We start from the raw sequence: 23,848 nt of genomic DNA, 5'->3' as shown, positions 1-23,848 counted from the left end.
CTTTTTTCTTAAGCGCTCTGCATAACTTGATCCAAGCTTATTTTTCAACTGTCATGAACCTGTGCTTGAACAAAATTATGCTACTTGTTTTTTATTTCTCTGTTCATACTATGCCTTTTGCCAAAGACTTATGTCCCTTCCACATGTGCCTGTCTAGTCCTTCACTGCCTACCTCGAGTGCTGTTGTCCCTCCAGGGGGAGCTTCCTGAGTCTCACAGTCCAGAGTGATCTGTCCTGACCTCTGAGCATTTGGTTTTCATGGCACTCAACGCATTCTACTCTGTCACCTACTGTTTTGAGGGAGGGGGAGAGGATTTTTTTTAATTGTAGTAAGAACATTCAGCATGAGATCTACCTTCATAATGAATTTTTAACTTAAGATACCATTTTAACTGTAAGTGTGAAGTTGCACAGCAGATATCTAGAACCTTCTCATCTTACAGGGCTGCAACTTTATCTGGTGGGTAGCAACTCCCCATTCCCTCCTCCTCCCAGCTCCTAGCAACGGTCATTCCACCCTGCCTCTATGAATCTGATGATTTTATTTTTTTATTTTTAATTTTTTTTCAATATATGAAGTTTATTGTCAAATTGGTCTCCATACAACACCCAGTGCTCATCCCAAAAGGTGCCCTCCTCAATACCTATCACCCACCCTCCCCTCCCTCCCACCTCGCATCAACCCTCAGTTTGTTCTCAGTTTTTAAGAGTCTCTTATGCTTGAATCTGATGATTTTAGATAGCCATCTAAGTGGAATCATGCAGCATTTCTCCTTCTGTGACTTGTGTATTTCACCGAGTATAGTGTCCTCAAGGGTCGTTCCTGTTGCCACATATGATAGGATTTCCTTCTTTTTTAAGCCTGAGTCATACTCCATTCCATGTATGTACCACAGTATGTTGCTCCATTCATGAGTTGCTGGACTTTGAAGTTGTTTGAACATGTTGGTTGTTGTGAATAGTGCTGCAGTGAGTGAGGGAGCACAGATATCTCTTTGAGATTTTCGAAAGATTATCTTAAAAGATTTTCATTTCTTTTGGATTGAACACCCAGAAGTAGAATTGCTCTATCACATGGTAGTTGTACTTTTAATTTTTTGAGGAACCTCCACACTCTTTTCTGTAGCTGCTATACCATTTTACATTGCCACCAGAAGTGTACAAGGGTTCCAATTTCTGTATATCCTCACCAACAGCTTTTGATTTGCTTGTTTTTGATAATGGCCATGCTGACAGGTGTGAGGTGGTAACTCTTTGTAGTTTTGATTTGCATCTCTCTGATGATTAGTGATGTTGAGCATCTTTTCATGTTGGCCATTTTTATGTATTCTTTGGAGAAATGTCTATTCATGTTCTCTGCCCAATTTTTAATTGGGTGATTTGGATTTTTCCAACTGAGTTGTAGGAGTTCCCTATATATTTTGGTTATTAATCCCTTACCTTTACATGGTTTACAAAGAAGGTCTTGTCTTCATCTCTGTATTCCTGCTGGTAGCTTTGTATTCCTGCACTATGCAGCATTGTTCCTTTTCACTACTTGGCACTCAGGGTATGTTTCTTAAACAAGTGCAGTGCAGTCATCTGGTTTCCAAGTCAGCATCAAATTTAAAAGGCCCAAACAGGACTTTTGTAGATGGGCTGATGGTGGTGAGAAGTGACACTTGAAGTGGAAGAGAAAAGGGTAGAATGGCAAACCAAGGAATATAAAACTGTGTGTGTGTGTGTGTGTGTGTGTGTGTGTGTGTGTGTGTGTGTGTGTGTATGTGTATGGTCTCACTGACTAAAGCAGATGGGGTTGATAAGGACTCTGATCATGATTAATCTGAAATACGAAGCTAAGAAAACAAAGTTAGAAAATTCTCAAATATAATGACACAATTATTAGGATTTTCTGCAAATGTAAATTGACTTCTTTGAGACTTACTGAGACAAGTCTTATGTAAGTAAATTCTATAAGTTGTAATATGTGAGGTGAGTATATCCTCACTATATTTACAACTTTGTACACTAATAAATATTCTTAAGGATGCACATTAGCTACTACAGATAAAAAATTTAAATATTTAGTCTAAGAAAATAGGAGTAGTTTTTAAATATTATCATCCAAACTGCATGCCTAAACATGTGATTACTGACCTAATCTAAATAATTCATTCCCCAACAATTACGAACAGCTGGTTCGCCATAGCTAGTAGCATTAAGTTACAAATATATTCTTTGAGACATTTGTTTAAAATTACAAGGAAATCGATGATGCAATATCTAATCATAACACTAGGTGGTGATATCTGATTTTTAGAAATTAAAGTGTGAAAATGTTTCTCAACATACATATTCTTCTTTGAACTTGAAAATAAATCTAAGAAGGAAGAGGAAGGGAAAATTTGTAAGACTGTAGAGTACCATTTCTGCTTATTTGGGTCACTCACCCCCACTCCCTTTTTTTCCTTTGAATGCTATAACTCAGTGATTCAGGTGTTTTTTTTGTTTTCATGCTCTTTATACTTTTAAAAATGATTGAAGATCCCAAAGAGCTTTTTCTTGTATCGGTTATAACCAAATAATGATCAATATTTTTCTTAGAAATTAAGACTTAGAAATTTAAAAGATGTATTAATTCATTTTAAAATGACAATAATACATCCTTTACTTCTCAATATAAATGTTTTCCAAAATAAGAAGAAAATCAGTAAGAAGAGTGACATTGTTTTAAAGTTTGCAAGTTCCTTCAATGTTGAGGTTATTAGTAGGCATTCTCATCTGTTTATAGATCTAGTCTGTTGAGATATGACATGTCATTTGGCCTCTGGAAAACTTCACTTTATACTCATGAAAGTTTAAGAGCAAAAAAAAAAAACAAAAACAAAAACAGGCAATTAATGTCCTTTTATGAAAATCATGTAGTCTCTAAAGGGTCTTGTGGATCCCTAGGAATCATAAATGACAATTTGGGAACTATTGCTATACCCTCCTGGTACCTGTAAGAAACTAGTGAAAAATATAATTATATGTATATTCTCTTAATTTTGAATTTTCAAATCCAAAAGTTTCAACAACCGGTTCTTGGCTTACACTGTCTGAATCTTGTACTTAAGGATACATGGTATGACTAAGAATTGATATTATTGCATTAATTAATAAGAAAAACACTATATCTTAACAGAAAAGTGGATAAAACATGACCAGATGGTGAAAAGGAAGCAAAGCTATATGTGTGTGTGTGTGTGTGTGTGTGTGTGTGTGTGTGTGTGTGTGTGTGTGTGTAGTATTTACAGTGGACATGTGTGTGTAGTATTTACAGTGGACATAATTTTGAACCAGAAAAAATGCTTTGTAGAAACGTTTATGGATCCAAATACTATTATAGTTCCACTTAATATACCTTAACTGAAAGCTATAGTCTGTAAAAGATAAGATCATCACCACAGTTACATCTTTGTTGTGAAATAATCACTTGTCTTCATTTTCTGAGCTTTGTCAGTTCTTTCTTAACCACATCCATGACATCACCTCTCATCTCTATGCTGATGATGCCCAAAGCTCTGTATCCTCCCCTGACCCCTCTTCCTTGTGTTCCTGAGCCTTAGTTGTGTATCCATCTGTAGCTAGAAGTCCTGAGGTTTCCTCCCTTCCAGCTTGTCTAAAACCAAACTCATGTTCTCTCTTGATACCACTTTCAGAACCTGCTTTTTCTTAACTCTATCAGTTAGTCACCATTTGTCAGGTTCCCCAGGCTAGAAACCTTGAAGGAAGGTTTGGCATATTCTTCACCCCTTAAATACTTTGATTTTCTTTATTGTTGATAATTCTTTCTTGTTTCCTCTGCCTTGAATTTTCTTCGTATCATCTTCTTGGCCTGGAAAAAATTGCTACATATGCTTTGAGGTTCAACTCACATGTTGTCAGTTCTGTACACCTTCCGTAATACAATAAACAGATGTTCTTTTATCACTTTTAAGATGCATTGTGTATGTGTGTGTGTAAACAGTGAAGACACAAGTTTTTTCTTCTATCTCTCTTGATAAATTTAGCCTTTGTAAGGCAGATAACTTGTTCTATTTGTCTTTATTTCTGGAGTCTTAAGCACACTGTGTTTATTTATAGGAGTCAGGAATGGAATCAAATTTCCATGTTTTAAGTATTCTACAAGTAGGTTCACTGATAATGATAAATTTTATGGATTAAGATTAGCATATTCATTTGTTTTTCTAAGTCAAAACAATGGATATTATTGAGTATCTCTTTTTTCTTTTTGTCCGTAACTCCTTGGTTTTCAGAGAGAAAAATGTCCTCATTTTAAACATTAACATTGAAAATAAAGTTCATAAAGACATTTAATGTACATCTGAAGTATCACATCACCCACACAAACATGATCTAATGGCATTTGATAATAATTAGTAATACGATGATTTGATGGAACTCTTAACAGTAAATACATGCTAGGTTTTAAAGTATAGTTTGGGGAATAAAAGTTTTGATGTAAAATATGTATATAGGGTACATCTATATTTACATATAGGTACTTTTCAGATTTATATATGCTAATGCAGTGCTAACTTCTTTTTTGTAGAACTTCTTGGTATACATGAACAAGCAGCAGTAGGATTCTTAACATTAATGGAAGCTTTAAGATACTGTAAGGTAAGTTGATTTTGAAGGTGTTTTCAATGCTTTTTATTCACATGTCCAATGTGTGGATGGTATTTTCTCCTAGATGACATTTAACTTGCTAGTACATACTCTCCACTTCTTTCCTGATCTCCTTTCCTAAACTGACAGGCGTATGAAGGATAGAGTTAAGCTGGCTGATGATGCCGAGTTTCCTGTTTTCAAGGACAGAGGGCGGAACCCAGTAAAAAAAAAAAAAACAATTTATAAAAATCAATCTATTATTGCGTATACATTTATTTTTTGGTAAACCAAGGGAAAAGGATGTATTGTTGCTTCCTCATAATGGTACGCTTTGCTGAAACAACTGGCAATACTTACGAGGCAAAGAAAAAGAATTTGCTAGATGCCTGAAGTTTTCAGTTTTGTCTATTCCATCTGAAAAATGATTTCACACTTAAAAACAAAATTCCAGGCATTTCATAGCATTAAATTCTTTAGCACATGGGCTAAGGTTAGGAACTGCCATGAACTTCTCATTTATTGATAAATATTTCATGGCTTTTCTGCATACTCTAAAATAACTATTGGATGTTCTGAAATAACTATTGGATAGTTTTAAATGGGGTTCAAATCATTAATGATTTGCACTTAATGAGGTGTCCTGATTTTGGAAAGGGAGAAGTGGATCTCATTTTCTTTTCCATTTTAGAATTGTGGTTCCATAGCAGTAGCTCTGGTGATAGTGATTTAGGAAAATGACGGTGTCTTGCCCTCTTGCCTTCTTACTTTCTTTTAAGCAGAAGTGTTCCTCTTTCGTGACAACACTTGGAAAGGAGTGGTATGGTATGATAATGAATTAGGTTCCATCCTGCCGGGATCTCTTAGTAGACATCATATTGTTACACAGTAGCAGCCATTTTATTATTTTTGGTGACTTTAACTTACAAGCTAAAGCTATTCTGAAGTAGCCTGGCAACCAGAGCATCAAGCTGCATCTTGTTCTCCCAGCAAGCACACACAAACATTTCATAGATCCTAAAAAGTGTGTGTGTGCTGGCAAGTGTGCACATGGGTACACACACAAAAATGGTAACTGTATGGAGGTGATGAATATGTTAATTAGCTTGATGGTGGTGATCTTTTCACAGCGTATGCATATATAAAATATCAAGTTGCACACTTTTAATGTGTACCATTTTCACACGTCAAAGACACTTCAGTAAAGCCTTTTTTTTTTTTAAAGCATGTGTGTGGGTTTTGTAGGAGGATAGGGTGTGGAGATGATATACTGTGAAATTGTCACCGTGTGGCCTGTAACGCCCTGATCCAGATCCCGTCTGTCCCCGTGGAGGCGTACTGCCCTCTCCACGCCCTGAATCAGATCCTGTCTGGCCCTCTGGAGGCGCACTGCCCTCTCTGTTGCTGTGCACTCGTCCTCCTGGTTTCCTGCCAGTTTCTGAACACGCCCAAGCCCTTTCCTGCCTAATTGGACTTCGTGCTTGCCATCATTTCTGCCAGGAGTTCTCCAGATCTTGAGTGGATGGCTCCCTGTCCCCTGCAGGTCCTACTTAAAATGGTGCCTCCAAGACCCTTTCTTCGGCCATTGCCTCAGTGACCCTTTTTCATAATAGCATAGGAATAATCTCTCTATAATGTTCTTGTCTGTTCACTTACTTATTTTTTTGATCTTGAATTTGCTTTTCTCTGTTCATCACCAGTGGACTATAGACCCTTTGAAGCCAGTGATGTTGTATTTCTGGGTACATACTTGGTGGTCAGTAAACACTTGTTGAATGAGTGAATTACCAATTTCAGAATTGTAAGCTTTTCTAAATCATGCTTTTTGCTTTTCTTTAGCTGTCAGGAAGAGCAGGTAGAGCAATGCCTATTTTCCTCCTATGATCTTAGTGGAAAACCAGTAATGGCTATGTGTTCTCCTAATGCATATTGCTCTAGTGTTCTAGCAGTAACTTTTTTTGTTTGTTTTCAAGAGAGAGCAAGAGGTAGGGGAAAATGGCACGCGAGCCCGGTGGGGGTAGAGAGAGAGGGAGAGAATGAATCTTAAGCAGACTCCGTGCTCAGTTCAGAGCCCAACATGGGGCTCAGTCCCACAACCCCGAGATCGTGATCTGAGCTAAAATCAAGAGTCAGACACCTAACCATATGAGCCGACCAGGCACCCCTAAAGATTATTATAATGGCAGGACACAACACAATGGTACTCAGATAGATGAAAGGCAGAACTCTCTGTTACTTACACCTCCAAACAAGAGAGGGCTCCCAGACGGCGCCACAGACGGGATGACACCTGGGGACAGGGCAACAGCAAGGTGCTACTACAGAGGGCAGCCTGTGTATGGGCGTTGGGATGGAGTTGGCTAGGTTTCATAGGCTCCCTAGGGGTTGGATAGTTTCAGTCAGCTCTGAGGCTGAGGGCTGTCTCTGCTTGTCTGACAGCTGGCTCCAGGGCACTTAGGGTCGTACGTAGTGGCCTGGAGTGTGGGAGACCTGTAAGGGAAGTGGTCAGGATGGTGTGACAAAGTTTTTTGAAGAACTAAATTACACTGTGGTGTACATAACTGTAAATGGCCTTCTGAAAACCTGTATACGTTTACTTTTTACCAAACATTTAGAGAAATGGCATTAAGGAAATCATTGTGTTTGTATTAGTTTTGTGCATCTGAACATTTCCCTGTGCTTTGCCATCATAGCAAATTGCTCTTTAGAAATTAACATTTTCATGTCATTTTGATCATATGTGTTCATTAACACAGATGAAACCGTGTCGGTACATATGCACACAGTGCAGAGGGTGACTCTGCTTTGGTCTGTGCCCCCCCCCCCTTTTTTTAAATAGATAAACTCAAATACCATAAAACTCAACATTTTAAAGCGTGCAGTTCAGAAGGTCGTGCACCCGTCACCATTTACTGAATTTCAGAATGTTTCTCTTCTTCTGACAAGATCTTCTAACCCCGCTAGCGGTTGCTTCCCCAGTCCTCCCCAGCCCCCGGCAGCTATATTTCTCTGTGGTTTTGCCTGTTCTGGACATTTCATCTCAGTGGAATCCTACAATAGGTGGCCTTTAGTGTCTGGCTTCTTTGACTTGGCACAACGTTTTCAGTGTTGATTCTTGTTTTACCTACTAGCACTTTGTTCCTTTTTATGACCAAATATTCTGTTGTATTTATATATCTATTGTGTTTATCTGTTCATCAGCTGGTGGGCGTTTGGGTTGTTCCTGCTTTTGTGCTACTATGAATAACTCTGCTAAGAACATTCCGTATAAGTTTTTTGTGAACGTGTTTTTTTCTCTCTTGGATGTGTACCCAGGAATGAAATTGCTTGTCGTACAGTAATTATATGCTTGTTGAGGAACTGTCAGACTCTTTTTCCAAAGTGGCTGCACTATTTATGCACTCTTTACTTATTTATATTATTATGAAACACTTAATGAGTTCATTTGTTTACCTTTTGATTCTACTGTATATAATCCTCACTTTTTTACTTCTACCTTATTTAAATACACACACACACACATACTCAGTTTCTAAAATAGAAATTAAATAATGTCTATCCTTTTCACCCCAAGAGGTAGCGTGATGTAAGGGAAAGCTACCATATTAGGAGTCAGAAATCCTGAGTTTTAATTCCAGCTCTGTTAACTGTTTGAATTCAGACGAGGCACGGATCCTGGATACTTCCTGTTTCCTGATGTAAAATTGAAGGACTTGCACTGAGCACCTCTAAAATCCCGTCTGCTCTGAACCTGTGATTAGAGCTTCTCCTTTGTCTTTGTCCTTTGCCCTTATTCTCTTTTACCCCCAAATCATCACCCTTCCTGCTCTCCTGGTTCACCATTGCCATCAGCACATCCAGCCCACCCTGCCCATCATAGCACAGACATACCGGTGTTTCTGTCCGTGAATACAAAAGAGTCCCTCTCCCCTACTTCCCCATGATGAACATAAATGCCAAAGGACCGTAGTGGTGGTTGAAAGCAGGGCACCCTGTTGACTGATGAGGGAAGAATTGCCCTGACTGCTGCAAGTAGCTGCTCGGAATGTCCCCCATTCCGGGGAGTCTGTGTGAGGAAAGAAAATTCAGCAAATTTGAATGGTAAGGTTGTTTTTAAGTTGTAGTCTCTGTCCTCATAGGGGTATAGAATTGATCGACGTGAACATGATGCGATTTCCCAAGTCTGTTTTTTGTTGAATTTTAAACTTTCTCCATCACCCACAGAAATGATACTCTCAAATTTCAGATACTATGGTTTTTATAGATTAAATATATAACCTAGAAGGTAGGCTATAACTTTTTGTACATCTTAAGGAGACTTCATATTTTAAAACTTTGAACTTCCAACCATGAAGAGTGACAGGGTTCTTTCATATTCTTAAATATTTTGGAGTATATATTTTGCTTTAGAGGGATTATTCTATTGCCCTACGTTCTTTGAAGACAAGATGTTCTTAAGGTTTTTCCCCTTTATTTATTCATAAATATATTTGTTAATTTACAGTTGTTCCCCTGATAAAGTAATTATCAAGTTTATAGTTGTAGGGTTTGACAATCAAGCTGATATTCTTAAAGTGGTCATTCTGTCTAGCAACTTTAGTAAAACCTGAGAATGATTCTTAGTGCTAAACTATTTTTTCTTTTAACCTGTATTAAAAGTGTATTATTGTTATCCTGATGGTAAAGATGCAGTATAAACTTAGCCCTGACAGTATTTATAACATTGATTTTTTTACACTCAGCATTTGACCTTTATGGGTAAGGCATTCTGGCACAGCACATTTTTCCATTTGCTTCAAATATTCATAGGCAAATATTCAACAGGCACTGTCAGATTTTCATTTGTTTGTTTATTTTGCTACATTTGTTCTAGGTTGGTTCTTACTTGAAATCTCCAAAATTCCCTATTTGGATTGTTGGCAGTGAAACTCACCTCACCGTATTTTTTGCCAAGGTATGCTTATAGCAGGATTTTTTTTTTTTTTTAAGTATGACATCAGGCAAACAAGTAATATAAGTCCATATTTAGTTTGGATCTTTGTGCAAACTTCAGTGTATTCCCACTAACGGGGATTATTCCAAAATCTAAAAAAATGATACTGAAGAAAATATGGTTACACTGCTCTAGTTTTGCAATTATTTCAGTAAAATCTGTCATGATTTAATTATAATTTCTTTACCTTTTGTGACTTGAGAGCTTTGGCTTTTGATATTTTCCAGAAATCACTCTGTTATGGTGAAAATAACTGAATTTAAAAGTTTTAGGTTGCTCTTTTGTAAAGAGGATAAGAATCTAATTTACGTAATATAAAATAATTTTAGTTACAACATCTAGGAAAACATTATTAAATACATGAATAGTTCAGGGGTATAGAAATTCTCTTTTAAGATGTAATATTTCCTATAATTTTAATGTATACGGGGTTACAATATTGAAATAGATTAAATGGATTTGAATATGTTTATTTTAAAATTCTTAAACCTGTTTCTAAATCTCAGCCTTTAACTATAGTATTTCTATGTCCACAGTGGAGTGGTTAAGAGCTTTGGAGTCAGACAGACTTCATTTGAATCCCAGCCTTGCCACTTCTGAACGTCATTCAGCCTCTTTTTCCCATGTCTTTAAAATAGTGATTTCTGATAATACCTAACTCTTAGAATTGTCATCAGGCTTAAATATAAGATATTTAGCAGCACCTAGAGCAAGTTATGTGCCCAGGAAATATTGGCGGTTGCCATCATCACTGCCATTTTCATTATTCTGTATTCCTTAAACATGGGGGTGCCTAGATGCAGTTGCTGATGTTGGAAAGGGAGAAAATATATAATTGTGTATTTTGAGGTTTCTTATTTCTAGTGGACTTTCCTGATTACCCCCATATACTTTTTTAGGTTGTACTTGTTAGCGTAATTTTATTTGTGTCTGAAAGAAGACGAATTGTATAAATTGTACCAAAAACTTAGTTTTGTGGATTCTATTTCCTCATTTATTACTGTATTACTTTTTTTTTAAAGTTTTTTTATGTTTATTTACTTTTGAGAGAGAGAGCACAAACAAGGCGGGGAGGGGTAGTGCAGAGAGAGAGGGAGACACAGAATCCAAAGCAGACTCCAGGCTCTGAGTTATCAGCACAGAGCCCTGTGCGGGGCTTGAACTCATGAACTGCAAGATCGTGACTTGAGCCGAAGTTGGACGCTCAACCAACTGAGCTGCCCAGGCACCCCTTATTACAGTATTACTTTTAATGTGCTGCCAAAATCTAGATAATGGATTTAGAGCAAGATCCATACTTAACTTTTCTTAAACAGAAAAAGCTATGAAATACAACTAAAAGTACAGGCTTTTATAGAACTACAGTACTAAAAGTACTGACAGGTTACATTGAGTCTGAGAGCTTTTTCTGTTTATTTCCCTCCTAAAGTAGAGAAGAAGTTACAAGCACAGTGTAAATGACAGAAACTGAACAACTTTTAATTCCAGAGGGAGGATTTCACCATTTGACTAATTTTTGTGTAAAGTGTTCTGAATTTCCAGAATAGAAAATCAGTTCCAATTTACTTGCAAAAATGTATTTTCAAGCCAATTATTATTTTTATCTCCAGCTCTGTTTTTTAGCATAGGAAAAGTAATAAATCCTATGAAACAGTAAAAGTTTCAGATATAAAAGATAATGAGATGAAAATATTTTAAATCTTAAATTTTATGTTTGATATTCAAGAAGTGATTTTTGTTGTCAACAGAAGAGATTTTACAGGAGGTAAAATAGAAGGAATAATGTCAACCGAGCTACATAAATATGCAGGCATTTTGTATTTAAGCATCTAAATGTTAGGTCTGTTGAGAAGAGTCCTGAAAGTGAGTGGTACCTACATTTCTATGAAACATACACTTCTTACCCATCTGCTTGGTATTTTCTATTATCCCATAGCGTTTGGTCCATTGTGCAATTGCTCGTATCAGGCAGTGCACAGTTCTTGCTTCCCAAGCCTGTTTCTGTGTCTTCCGTGGTCAGCAGTGAGCCCTTGTGGGCAGGGGCTTTCTCAGTCATCTTACTCGTAGGCCTCAGCCACGTGCCACAAAATGTCGAGTTAGAGACTTGAGGATAGAGAGAAACAGAAAGCCCTGCCACATCAGTTGTAGGCCTGGCAAAACAAGCTCCGTGTACACCTCCTGAGTCAGACAAGGTGTTTGAATCTGTCTTCATTTATTTGCATCCCCGGAAGCTACTCATAATCCTGATAGGAGAATGCACACCTGCATGAAGTGATTGGAGAGAATTTTATAGTAAGATTTTAGGTTCTTCAGTTATAATAGGTCTTAAAAATCACCTATATCAAGCACCTCACTTCTCCTTTAGAAGTCTTGAATTTTATACTAATTCTTTTGATACCTACCTTTGTATCTTTGGATCTGATATATAGTCTGGCACATGGTGCAGGGGATTCATTAGTTCAGTGAATAAAGCCTTTGCATGAATTTTCCACACTTGTTCCAGTGATATTTATATCTTCTAAAAATACTTTTTCATGACTCATTCTGAAGCTTCTTAAAAGTATGGGTAATTCCTTTTCACTGTGTTTAAGAAAAAATTTTTTTAACATTTATTCATTTCTGAGAGAAAGCGCAAACAGGGGAAGAGCAGAGAGAGGGAGATACAGAATAAAAGCAGGCTCCAGGCTCTGAGCTGTCAGTACAGAGCCTGACCTGGGGCTCAAACCCACGGAACCAGGAGATTATGGCCTAAGCCAGAAGTGGGACGCCTAACCGACTGAGCCACCCAGGCGCCCCTACTTTTCAGTGTATTTTAAAACAAGTGAACTTAGGTTCCTTGAACATGTTTTTTTTTTAAAAAGAGTTGCAAGTAAAGAATTTTTCCCTTTGAAATAAAAGCTGGAAGATTACAGAAGTAGGAAATGAAGCCACTAATACTTGATTACACTTATTAGGTCCAGTTTAAAAACATTCTTTAGGGCGCCTGGGTGGCTCAGTTGGTTAAGCAGCGACTTCAGCTCAGGTCATGATCTCACGGTTCATGGGTTCAAGCCCCACTGACAGCTGTCAGGCTCAGAGCCTGGCGCCTGCTTCGGATTCCATGTCTCCCTCTCTCTCTGCCCCTCCCGCTCTCGTGGTCTGTTTCTGTCTCCCAAAAATAAACGTTACAAAAAATTTAAAAAATAAAATAAATTTTTAAATACAGTAATATTTATATAGAGATAAATATTTCTATATAGTATTTGCCATATAGAAAATATGGTAAATTCTGTTTTTTATAAGATCTATGATTTGACCATTCTTTCTTAGATATTTCTATATTTGAACAGGTAATTTTGGCTTTGTTTTTGTTACTCAAAAAGTAATTTAGGGTTTGTTACTTATTTTTGAGTTTGGGTTTGTTTGGGGGGGGGGGGTCATTCACTTTATGTTCTATGGCCTATAACAGCAGCTTAATGTAAATGTTGGTGTCTTTTTCTGTAAAACTCATAGGATTGTATGGATGTGTATTTCACATGCTGGCTTCTTTGTGCTGATTATGATTAAGTAAAAAAGTGTGTTTTAAGGTCACAATCTTCAAAGTAATCTGTAGTTTAGCATTTGAAAATGCCTTTGAAAAGCAGTATAATTCTTGAGGTGACACACCAGAGGTAGTAAGAGTTGCAGCAGTCATCATTCGTGTGTGTACTCATTGGTCAGATATTTACTGGGCATATAGTGTGTGCCCAGCATCGCACCAGGTGCTGCAAACAGTGGTGAGCAAAAATAGATGTGCTCCTGTTCTTCCAGAGGTGTACATTCTAATGGGGGGGGGGGGCGGGCATTAATCAAAGAATCACAATAGAATTATAACAGTTACAACTATGATGAGGGCTGACAAAGCACAGGTATTTAAACTGTAAGAATTTATCTTAGTATTGGAAATCAGGAACGTTTCCTTGAAGAACTGATGTGTGTCTCAGATGAGCACTCTGAGGCCTTAGTAAGATTAGACTATGGGAAGAGGAGAAAAGAGCTTTCCCTGGACAGGACATAGTCGGAGTACAAGACTATGGTGGGAACCAACTGAAGAAGAAGAGCGGGAGCACGGAGAATTTGAGGGGCAAGGGCTAGGATGAGGCTGCAAAAGCAGGTCTTTGACTTAGGAAGACCGTTCAAAGAGTAATGACAACCACTAGACTTGTTAAAAGTAGGTGGTGGGAATAGTTGTGGGGGGGGCGGGGTAGGAAGGAAAGAAACAGGATTAAATTTGCATCTTGGAAAGATGACGGTGGCTAATTGTGGAAAAGAGACATAACCTAGGGAGTGGGTAGGGAGGACGTCTGTGGTATTTCCAGTAAGCAGGGAATGTGGTTTGGCCAGGGTCATGACGGTAGACATGGATGGAGGTGCATAAATTTGAGAGAGCCATTCCTGAGTTAAACTGACAGGCTTGGTGGCAGATTGGATTGGATAGACGAAGGGTGGAGAAAGCTAATGAGATGAGTGTTCTTAGTGATTAATCTTAGAGCCTCAGAAAGAGCCCAGCAGCTTTGCATTGTTGAATGCGCCCACTCGTGGTTAAAGCAATTTATTTTTTGTTGGGCCAGTTGACCCAGTCAAGAGGAAAGACGGATCCTGCAGTTTGCGGTATCTCAGTGAGACGGCCCGGCCAGATAACCCCACAGTGAGGTTTACAAGTCCTGCCCACATGGACAGTGCTTGAAATGCTTACATGGAAAACAGAAATCAGAGCAATAGGGAGAAAGGAACTCAAGATAAATTAAAGAAGAAGAAGAAAAAAAAAGAATGGAGTTGGTGTAGGACAGTGTAGGGATCAAAAAAAAAATTTCAAAAAACCAAAAACTGTCAAAGAAGTTACTATATCCATGAAACTCTGGAGGCTGTGAGAAAAGAATATTTGAAGGACTAATAAGGAACTGAAAGACAAATTGGAGAAATCTCTCTCCTAGATCGTTGGCAGTAGCTTCCTAACTGATGACTCTGTTGTTGCCCTTCGAGGAGCTGTAGGATCTTCTCAGTTCAGCAACTAAAATGACCCTGTTAAAATGTAAGTTACTTCATGTTACGCTTGTGCTCAAAACCCTATATAGGCTCCCCGTGCTCAGCGTAAAGGCCACAGTCCTTAGAATAACTTAGCGGCCCCACCTCACCTCAGCTGATTCCCTGTTGCCCCTCTAATCGCATTTCCTACTGCTCCCCTCCTGTCGTGCTTGGCCTCCTCACCGAGCTTTGCTCTGGCTCTGAAATGCAGCGAGCCCTTTGCACTTGCTGTTGCCTTCGCCTCAGCTGCCTGTGTGAAGGATTCTCTTCTTCCTCCAGGTCGGTATTCACATGTCGTCTCCTTAGGAAGGCCTGCCCTGGCTCTCTGCCCCTTGCTCTTCCCCCCTTTTCCTTGACATTCTCTCTCTCACACCTAGATATAGATCCACTTTAATTGAGGTGAAATTCATACAACATAATTAACCCTTCTCACGTGAACAATTTAGTGGCTTTCAGTACGTTCAGAGCGTTGTACAACCACTGCCTATAACTAGGTCCAAAACATTTCCATTGCTCCAAGATAAAATGGCATAACCATTAAGCATGGACTCCCATTCGTTCTCTCCAGAGCCCCAGGAGCCACCCATTTGCTTTCAGTCGCTGAGAATTTACCTATACGGGATATTTCGTGTGGATGGAATCATACATGTGGCCTTCTGTTGGGGATCCTCCCACTGAGTGTAATGTTTTTGAGGTGCAACCTCCTTGTAGCCTGTATCCTCATTGCTTCCATCCCGTGGCTAAATGACACTCTGTTCTCTGCAGACAACAGACTTTGACTCTGGTGGATGATGCTGCAGTGAAGGTTCCTCTACAGGAACTTGTTTGAATCCCTGTTTTCAGTTCTGTTTGGTAAATACCTAGAACCGGAATGACTGGATCATATTGTAATTCTCTGGTTAGCATTTTGGGAAACTGCCTGTTTCCACAGCAGCTACGCCATTTTGCATCCCAGCCAGCAGCGTACGAGGTTCCAAGTTCTTGTACATCTTTGCCAACACATGTTATTTTCCTCTTTATTATTATTATAACCGTCCTAGTGAGTGTCGAGTAGTCATTGTGACTTTGATTTGCATTTCCCTAATTAGTGACTAATAATGTTGATCTTTTTTTAAATAGACTTTTTGGCCTTTTGTATCTATTCTTTGGAGAAATGTCTGTTCAAGTCCTTTGCCTGTTTTTGAATTGGGTTGTTGGTCTTTTCATTGAATTGCAAGAGTTCTTAATATATTCTGGTTTTAGGCACATACTATATATTTTACTTGTTTGTTTTATATATTATCTATCTTTCTCACTAGTAAGCTCTCTGAAGGCAGGAATTTTGTCTGTTTTATCATCCTGCTGTTTTCCAGTGCCTAGAACAGGGCCAGACACAGTGTTGGTGCTCAGTAAACTTTTGTTGAACAAATGATTGCATGCAGAAAACACTGAAGATCTGTCTCACCAAAAATTGTGATACAGCTGTGTTGGGATTTGAACACGGAGGGAGATGGGGACGTAGGAATGCTAAGTTGTCTTTGATCATAAGAATTCAACATATCCGTAAGCTTGTAAATCAAGAAATAACGGTTAGTGTATGCATTAACTATATGGAAACTAAAACAGAAGAACTTGCTTCTGTTCTCCTAGCTGATCAACTTAAATACACACACCTACGCAGATTCTTTCTCCAGATTAGTGAATAAAAACAGCTTTGATGAGTATTTATAAATAAGCATCGTCACATATCCTCTATCATATTTTTTTTTTAATTTTTTTTTTCAACGTTTATTTATTTTTGGGACAGAGAGAGACAGAGCATGAACGGGGGAGGGGCAGAGAGAGAGGGAGACACAGAATCGGAAACAGGCTCCAGGCTCTGAGCCATCAGCCCAGAGCCTGACACGGGGCTCGAACTCACAGACCGCGAGATCGTGACCTGGCTGAAGTCGGACGCTTAACCGACTGCGCCACCCAGGCGTCCCTATCCTCTATCATATTTAAAATTTATGTTCATAGTTTGAGGATGAGTAAGAAAATTGTTCCTGTTCAGTGAGATAACTTCTTAACTGTTTTGGTTTTTCCTTTTGAGATGAATAGCTTACTTTTAGGACTCTTACATATATTAATTTAATTTATTTTCAAAGAGGTGTACAATTTGTCATTATAAATTTGAGTGCCAAACTATTTACTTAATAAAGTTATCCCTTCATATTGGAGATGTCCAGTGGCCCAGAATTTAACTTTTTTTTAATTTTATTGGAGCCCTTTTCCTGACCCATGGAGAGATTCATTCAACACATTTTGTGGGATTGGAAGAGATTTTTCACAATTCAATTTTATTTAAAAATCAATGGTAAAAATAAATTTAATAATTGACTTTTATGAGCAGGTTGTTAAAACTTCAGATTGATTATAGCTATCTTTTTAATATCATTTAAGTTTTTAAATTTATCTCCCACATTTTATAAGTCATCGTACTCTTCCATCTGACATAGAAAAAGTGACCTTTCTTATCTATGTCTGTGAAACAACAAAAATGATATTGTATTATTTGATGTATCTTAGAGAATGTGGTTGCAAAACATACATGGAAGCAATCCTGTGTAAGTGGGAGTTTTATACTAAGAGGGAAGAGCACATAGCCTGACTGCAGGGATCTTACAGGAACCTAGTCATCAAGCGGCAGGAGTCCCACAGAACCCTGGGAAAACAGGATGTGGGTGAGCTAACTGCAGTAGGTAAAGGGACTTCTTCAAAGAAGGAAACTTAATTTCCGTTAAGTAGGGTGGAGAATTCTCCAAACAAGTCATCTGAGCCATAACAGAATAAAATTTTCTGTACATTGTGAGGAAGCAGGCCTTGTAGGTATGGATAATATGTTAAATATCATCATACCAGTGTACTTTTTTTTTTTTTTTTAATTCTAGTGCCATGGTACTTTTGATAAGCTTAAAACTTGCAAACTTACTGAACAGGTAAAAGAAAAGACTTTGCACATGCTTCAAGAATTTAGAACCTGTATTTAATTTTTTTAAAAAAGAGCTCTTATTATTAAAACAAGGCTATGTAACATTTGTTTCATAATATGTTAAATCGTCTTTTAGGAGTCCATTCTTTTCATTCTGAAACATATAATTTAAATGCCCAAATACTACCTGACACAGTCAGTATTTGAGCATTTCTCCTCCCATCTTTTCCTTCTCTCCAACCATCATTTTTCCCTTTGATTCTTTTTTTTTATATTTTGGCTTTAAGATTAAATTTTTGGGATCATTTTCATAACTTCCTCTTGAATTGCAATTATGAAGTTAGTTTTCAAAGCAAATTTGAAAGCAAGGGTTTTACATTTGAAAATACGATACTTTTAATTTTATTAAAATTGTGTATAAAATAGTAGACAAAATAAGTTTGTCTCTTTTGTTTTTATTGTGCATTTCAACCTCGGTGTGGGATGGTAGCTGCTGGTTCAATATAAAAATAGCTGGAACCTACCTGTAACATCTAGTTTCATCTTTGGAAGATCAGTGACTAATTTCCTTGGTAATCCATTTCATACTTTCTTTTGAAGTTGGAGAGATGAGTTTTACATCCCTTTCTGTCCTCTTTTGTGGTTAGAAAAAGGTCTCTTTGTATGTGCAGAGTATCACCTTTGACCTTTCCTGTGATAAAGCAGTTTTCCTTTTAGTAAGAACACATGAAAACACATCACTGTTTCAGCTCAGAATATATAAAGAAACTGAATTTAATGCGAAGGAGAAACAAAACATGTAACTGTTCCTCCATGAGCTGACTGCTCTTACCTGTAGTATCTGTTACTGGGAGACTGTTTAGAATTCTTTTTATAGAGTTAGCTCCTTTTGTGTGTTTGTTCTTTGGTGTAACATTAGGACAACTACTACAGTTGAGTGTTAGATTTCTTGTTTTAGGTATTTAAAAATTGGACAGCTCTACTTCACCAATAATACATTTCTCTACATGTAATAAACATAATTTTAAGGGAAAATAGTAAAACAACGCTTTATAGACTTTGCTGTAGAGAAATTCACCTCTGTGTATCTTTCATTGTTGAGTCAAAGTCCTGGAACTTGGAATGCAGTTAATTCACAGTTGGGCATTCTGTAACACATAAAATGTTATAGTTGGGGTTTTGTTATATATATTAAAGCAGTTTCTCCATCCCATCCATGTATCCGTTTTTGTTTTTTTGGGTTTTTTTTTTTTGCTTTTTAAGATTTTTAAGTAATCTCCACCCAATGTGGGACTGAAACTCAAAAAAAAAAAACAAAACAAAAAACAAAAACCAGAGATCAAGTCACATGCCAGCGAGGCACCCCACCCTATCCATTTATCTTAAGTAACTTTGTGAATTTGTGCTTAGGTTTCAATGCCCTGCCTTCTCTACTGCAGAAAGAAAATGGATTTAAGACCTACTTATTTTTATAGTTAAGGTCATAACTTGTCATGTGACTTTTAACAACTATCTTCAAACATAAGAATAGCATCTGTTATTTCAACAACTTGGAAAGTTTGGGTAGAAGTCTACATGAATTAACAATTTTTAGTTATGTGAATTATTGAAAAACTATGCATCTTTAACCACAAACTGTTTCCTGGCTGCTTAACAAACACGCTTTGGAGCTAGCCCTCATCAGCTAATCTGTAGGGTTATGCCATCGATTGTGCCATCATGATAAAGCTTCTGTTTTGTACCTGACTTTTTTCAGAACTCTTTGAAAATGCATCATAAATATTTTTACCTCCTAAAAGTGACAATTAAATTGCTCTTATGTTCTTTTTCCTACTACTCTGAATGCCCTTATGCAGCTGTTCCTGTGTCTGGTTTTTATAATTTTTAGGAATTTCCTTTTTATCTCAGTCATGTCAACTTGCTGACTGAAAGCAGTCCCTCTTTCCCTTTCAATTAGTTTCTAATAATTTTTTTATTGCAGTGGAACCCAAATAGTTGTCCAAATAAGATAAAGTATCATTGATAGAAAGGCCTAAAGGAGTTTGGTCATCAGTTAAGTCTATGTTTTGTTTTGTTTTTTTAATTTTTTTTAATGTTTATTTTTGAGAGAGAGAGAGACAGAGCGCGAGCAGCAGGGGACAGGGGGATAGAGAGAGAGGGAGACACAGAATCCAAAGCAGGTTCCAGGCTCCAGGCTCCAAGCTGTCAGCACAGAGCCCGATGCAGGGCTCACACTCACGAACCGGGAGATCATGACCTGAGCCGAAGTCAGACACTCAACCAACTGAGCCACCCATGCGCCCCAAAGTCTATGGGTTTTAATTAGAATCAGCATTGCTACACCTCTAGGTGTTTATTTATAATTGATGAAAATAATTATAATAAATAGACTTGATAGAATGGAGCAAAAGGTCTTATATCATGTATTTATGTATGATGGTGTTAACAAGTTTATGATTTTGTTTATGTTTTATTTATGTTACCCTCTGCCTAGAATGTGATTAAAATCCTGCTCATTATTCATGGTCCAGGCTTGAAATCTTCAGTGTTGGGATTCCTGTTTCTCTTTCTCCCTTGTTGCTCCTGTAATTTCTTCCAGCTTTCTACCTTCTTGTGATCACTGATACTACCTGAGATTTATCTGTTTTCCCACAGGACCCAATATAGCTACATTACCTATATTGCACTAAGTACTGTTGAAATGCAAAGATTAATAAAGAACGCATTGTAGTAGTTTTCTCTTTACATTTACTGAGCATTGCCTGTGCCAGGTATTACGCTAACCGTCTTACATGCATTCGTGTAATCCTCAGTTCACCCCTATGAGGTAAGTACCATTTTTCGTCAACATTTTATAGTCTGGGGCCAGTGAAAAATAACAACTCCAAAGTTAAATGCTAGTGAGCACCAAAGCCAGTATTCAAACTCAAATCTTCTGACTCCTTAGCTTTTAACGACTTCTGTCCCTTAGGTGCACAAAAAGCAAATAATTATACAAGAGTGGAATAGAGACTGGAAGAGGGGAGAGGTACAGAGGATATGATACATGAATTAAAGGACATAAGTTTTTGACTTAATATGAAATGAGGGCTATGTTCTAGGTTTGGAGAAAAGATTAAGCAGAAACACAAGAGATGAGGGAGGTGACGACAGTCCATGCTATTTTGGGGAATAGTAATGGGTTCAGGATGGCCGAACCAGACTAGTTGCGCTGGAAGATTAAGAAGGAAGTAAAGGCTGGGATCAGATACAGGACCGGCTGGAATAATCATTTATTTCCACACCATCTTTGGTATACTATGTTTGCATGCTTATCTTGATATGAAAGGCTTAACCTGAATACCCAAGGCATGAATGTAAGGCATGTTCATGGAAGTAGAACAACTTTCATAATGAAGATTAAGAATGTTTCTCTAAAGTTGTGATAAAACTGAAGAATATTAGAACTTTGAGTACTGTGACCCCTTTATACAGTTCATATTATCAAAATTGTTAGTGGGTAGACACGAAGGGAAAGACGAGAGGAAAGGGTAGCCACCTATGAATAGGAAAAGCAAATACACGTGGGGCACGAGCAAAGTGAAACCCTGGGCGGAATATTAGGTTTTAATTCCTCATGCCAGCTCCCTGAAGCAAAGACCCTGCAATTTAAGTGATTTATTCAGTATTCGAGAAGGAGTGCAGTCTACCCCAGGTAGGAGGGATGTCTGCCACTGGAATTGTTCAGATTTGCCTGCATGTGTTGGTGATAAAAAGCATTACGACGGCGTCCGTTTTGTTACATTTAAATCCTCTCCAGACCGTGCACCCTGTATTTGCATATACTGGGTACACCACTCCCACCATACCCCTTCTCCCCAAACACACACAAAAGCTAATTTCTTTCTTACTTTTACATGTTGGCTGCAGGTGCGTTCCATGTGCCTTCTTCATTCTAAGATCTGGACTGAAGGAGCAGCCCATAGGATTGTGCACTTCTCTTGGCAGAGGGAGAACAGAGAGACACTTGGCAAAAACGCAGGTGGCGCTTAAAGCTTCTTCTGGGAGCTAGCGTGATGTCACTTCTGCTTTCATTTCTCTGGCCAAACCTGATGTCCGTGAGGGTAGGAAGTAGACCCCTACCAGAGAGGTACTTTGTGTCCTCTAGCCACAGGCAGTGATAAATAATCCTCTTACAAGGCCCGGAGGGGCAAGAGTGTGAGAACAACCCCTTCTACCACCATAAATCAGTTACTCTTGTGTCCAGGTGACTTAACAGTTTAAATTGATTCAATTGATATAGAGTCTTTACTTAGAAATCAGGAGGAACTTTTTAACAACGTATTTGATTTTTATCCAGCTGATCAGTGAATATTAACTTCAACCATTTAAATAAGTTAGGGAGTCAGTTTTCTTGAATTATGGAGGTATCATGTGCCTAGAGAGTAATGGCTTATGTTAGCTGTTTTCTTAATGAAAATCAGTAATTAAAAGGCTAACAAGCTCTTCTCTGCGCAGTTCTTCACATAAGCAACAGAACATTGAACATGATTCTGGTTGCATAGAGTAGATGCCTTAGGTCTTAGAGGTGAATTATCTGGCAGAAACCAATTGAGAAAGGCTGGAAGGATTTTTAAGATGAGTTGTATAGTTACAATGAAAGGGAGAAAAAGAAGCCCCTTGACTAGTGTTAATAATAGTAACGACGATGATCATACGTATTGGAGACTTCCTCCTACTGCCTTATTTCAACTTGCACATTTAAAGTTAGTTTGGTTGTTTTTTGGAGAAGGAGCCTTGAAGTGTTTTTCTTATGTTTCCTTCCCTGACTTCGCTGCCAGTGCAGCACACATCAGTGCTGCACAGCCGTGGGCTGCTGTGGAGATAGCCAAGGGCTTTTGCACATTTGGGGGGAAATAACGGAAGAGTAAAGAAAAAAGACCACTGTCCTAGCTACTTTCAGCTGACGTGGCATTACCTGAATTGTTTCTAACATTGGCACTGAAAACTGTTACATATTGAATAGCATTTGGTAATTGATTTAAAATGTTTCATAGTAACCCCCAAAATATTTTCAGAAGTATAATGAGTTTGAGTGCATATGAAACATAAAGTGATTTTAAAGCAAACATTACTTACAGTTTAAAGGTATGTTCTATACCAGTTAACTTTTTTTCTTTTGAAGGGATCTTCATAGCACTATAAAATGTTGTCTGGGAGCTAAATTGTACTTTATATGTGTGATCGTTCCTGAAGTTAGGTAAAACTCTCAGAAGTTCTTTGATTACTTAGGACAAGAGATTGCTCTTGATAATGATGAAAGCCATAATGAATAAACTTTAAAGACCTTTTCAGTAATGAGCTACTTACACCTAGCCAATGAACTGAACATAGGCCTGCCTTATATTTCACTGGCTGTTTAGAAGGATAGCTAATGTTACATTTTAAAAGGTTTATGGTGAACACCAAATAATTATAGTAACAGTGTAGGCAGAACTACGTGAAAAGAGATATTTGTTTCATGACTATAGGATATTAGATAGTCCCTTAACAGCTTGCCTTTTTCCCCCTTCTCTTCAATAGCACTTTGCCAATTAAGGCAAGTTGGTTGAGGACAGATCATTTTAAAAGCTATATTGTGTAGCAATCCCAGTTGCCCAGTAAATTGGCTACATAGAAATTATTCTAAAATTCCTCTGCTCTGATAAAAGCATCCAATTATATATGACCAATATGGAGAACTACTTTTAGAGTAAAAATAATTTTGATGGTAAATCAGAGTTTAAATAACTAAAACAATATTTAAATATTTGACTGTTAGGTTTTCTATCTTTTCCCAATGAGGGGCACCTAAAAGAGTTTCAGATGCAGTACAACTCGGTATTTTGTCCTACTTAATGCATTTAGGGGCGAAGGAAAAAATGTCTACAGGTATACTTGCTGATTTGGATAACTTGGAATTACATCATTGGAATCTATTTATAACTCATTGGTTTTCTGGCGGGGGGGGTGTATATTTGAATTTTGTTTTGCAGTGTAATTTTCTTAAGACAGTTTTAATACTGTTCACCAAAATAAGCATATAGTAGCACATTTTTCTCCCTCCCACTAGGTGGTCACCTTAAATGTACAGACTGCCTCTTTCTTTACCATTTAACAGGCTGGACAGTGTTCAGAACATTATGGAGGTGTGGATAGTTATATGCAAAGAATATACTAAATATGTAATCTAAAAGCTATTGCTATATTAA

At 37.8% G+C, this 23,848-nt stretch overlaps 1 protein-coding gene and 1 long non-coding RNA gene across 9 annotated transcripts in view; one reads left to right on the top strand and one right to left on the bottom strand.

Moving 5' to 3' along the window:
* Window positions 1–23,848, top strand: part of MINDY3 (MINDY lysine 48 deubiquitinase 3) — a 95,538-nt gene that overhangs the window by 34,255 nt on the left and 37,435 nt on the right. For 6 of the 7 annotated variants that reach the window (XM_019833986.3, XM_003988125.6, XM_045060943.1 and 3 more), the window contains 2 exons: window positions 4,574–4,644; window positions 9,506–9,586. In XM_019833986.3, the coding sequence (XP_019689545.1) occupies window positions 4,574–4,644; window positions 9,506–9,586 (152 nt within the window). The remainder of the gene's footprint in view (window positions 1–4,573; window positions 4,645–9,505; window positions 9,587–23,848) is intronic. The other variant, XM_011283617.4, reaches the window with a different exon arrangement.
* On the bottom strand, window positions 11,022–18,936 carry LOC109501337. 2 transcript variants are annotated; one of them, XR_006600322.1, is made up of 4 exons: window positions 18,451–18,936; window positions 18,143–18,309; window positions 12,028–12,205; window positions 11,022–11,887 (listed from the first exon to the last, which is right to left on the bottom strand). It is a non-coding gene; the product is annotated as an uncharacterized LOC109501337 (long non-coding RNA). The 2 variants fall into 2 exon arrangements; XR_006600321.1 differs by having other exon boundaries at window positions 18,143–18,934.

This window comes from Felis catus, chromosome B4 (assembly GCF_018350175.1).
Source record: "Felis catus isolate Fca126 chromosome B4, F.catus_Fca126_mat1.0, whole genome shotgun sequence".
Taxonomy (NCBI): domain Eukaryota; kingdom Metazoa; phylum Chordata; class Mammalia; order Carnivora; family Felidae; genus Felis; species Felis catus.
This window is presented reverse-complemented; position numbering and strand designations above follow the sequence as displayed.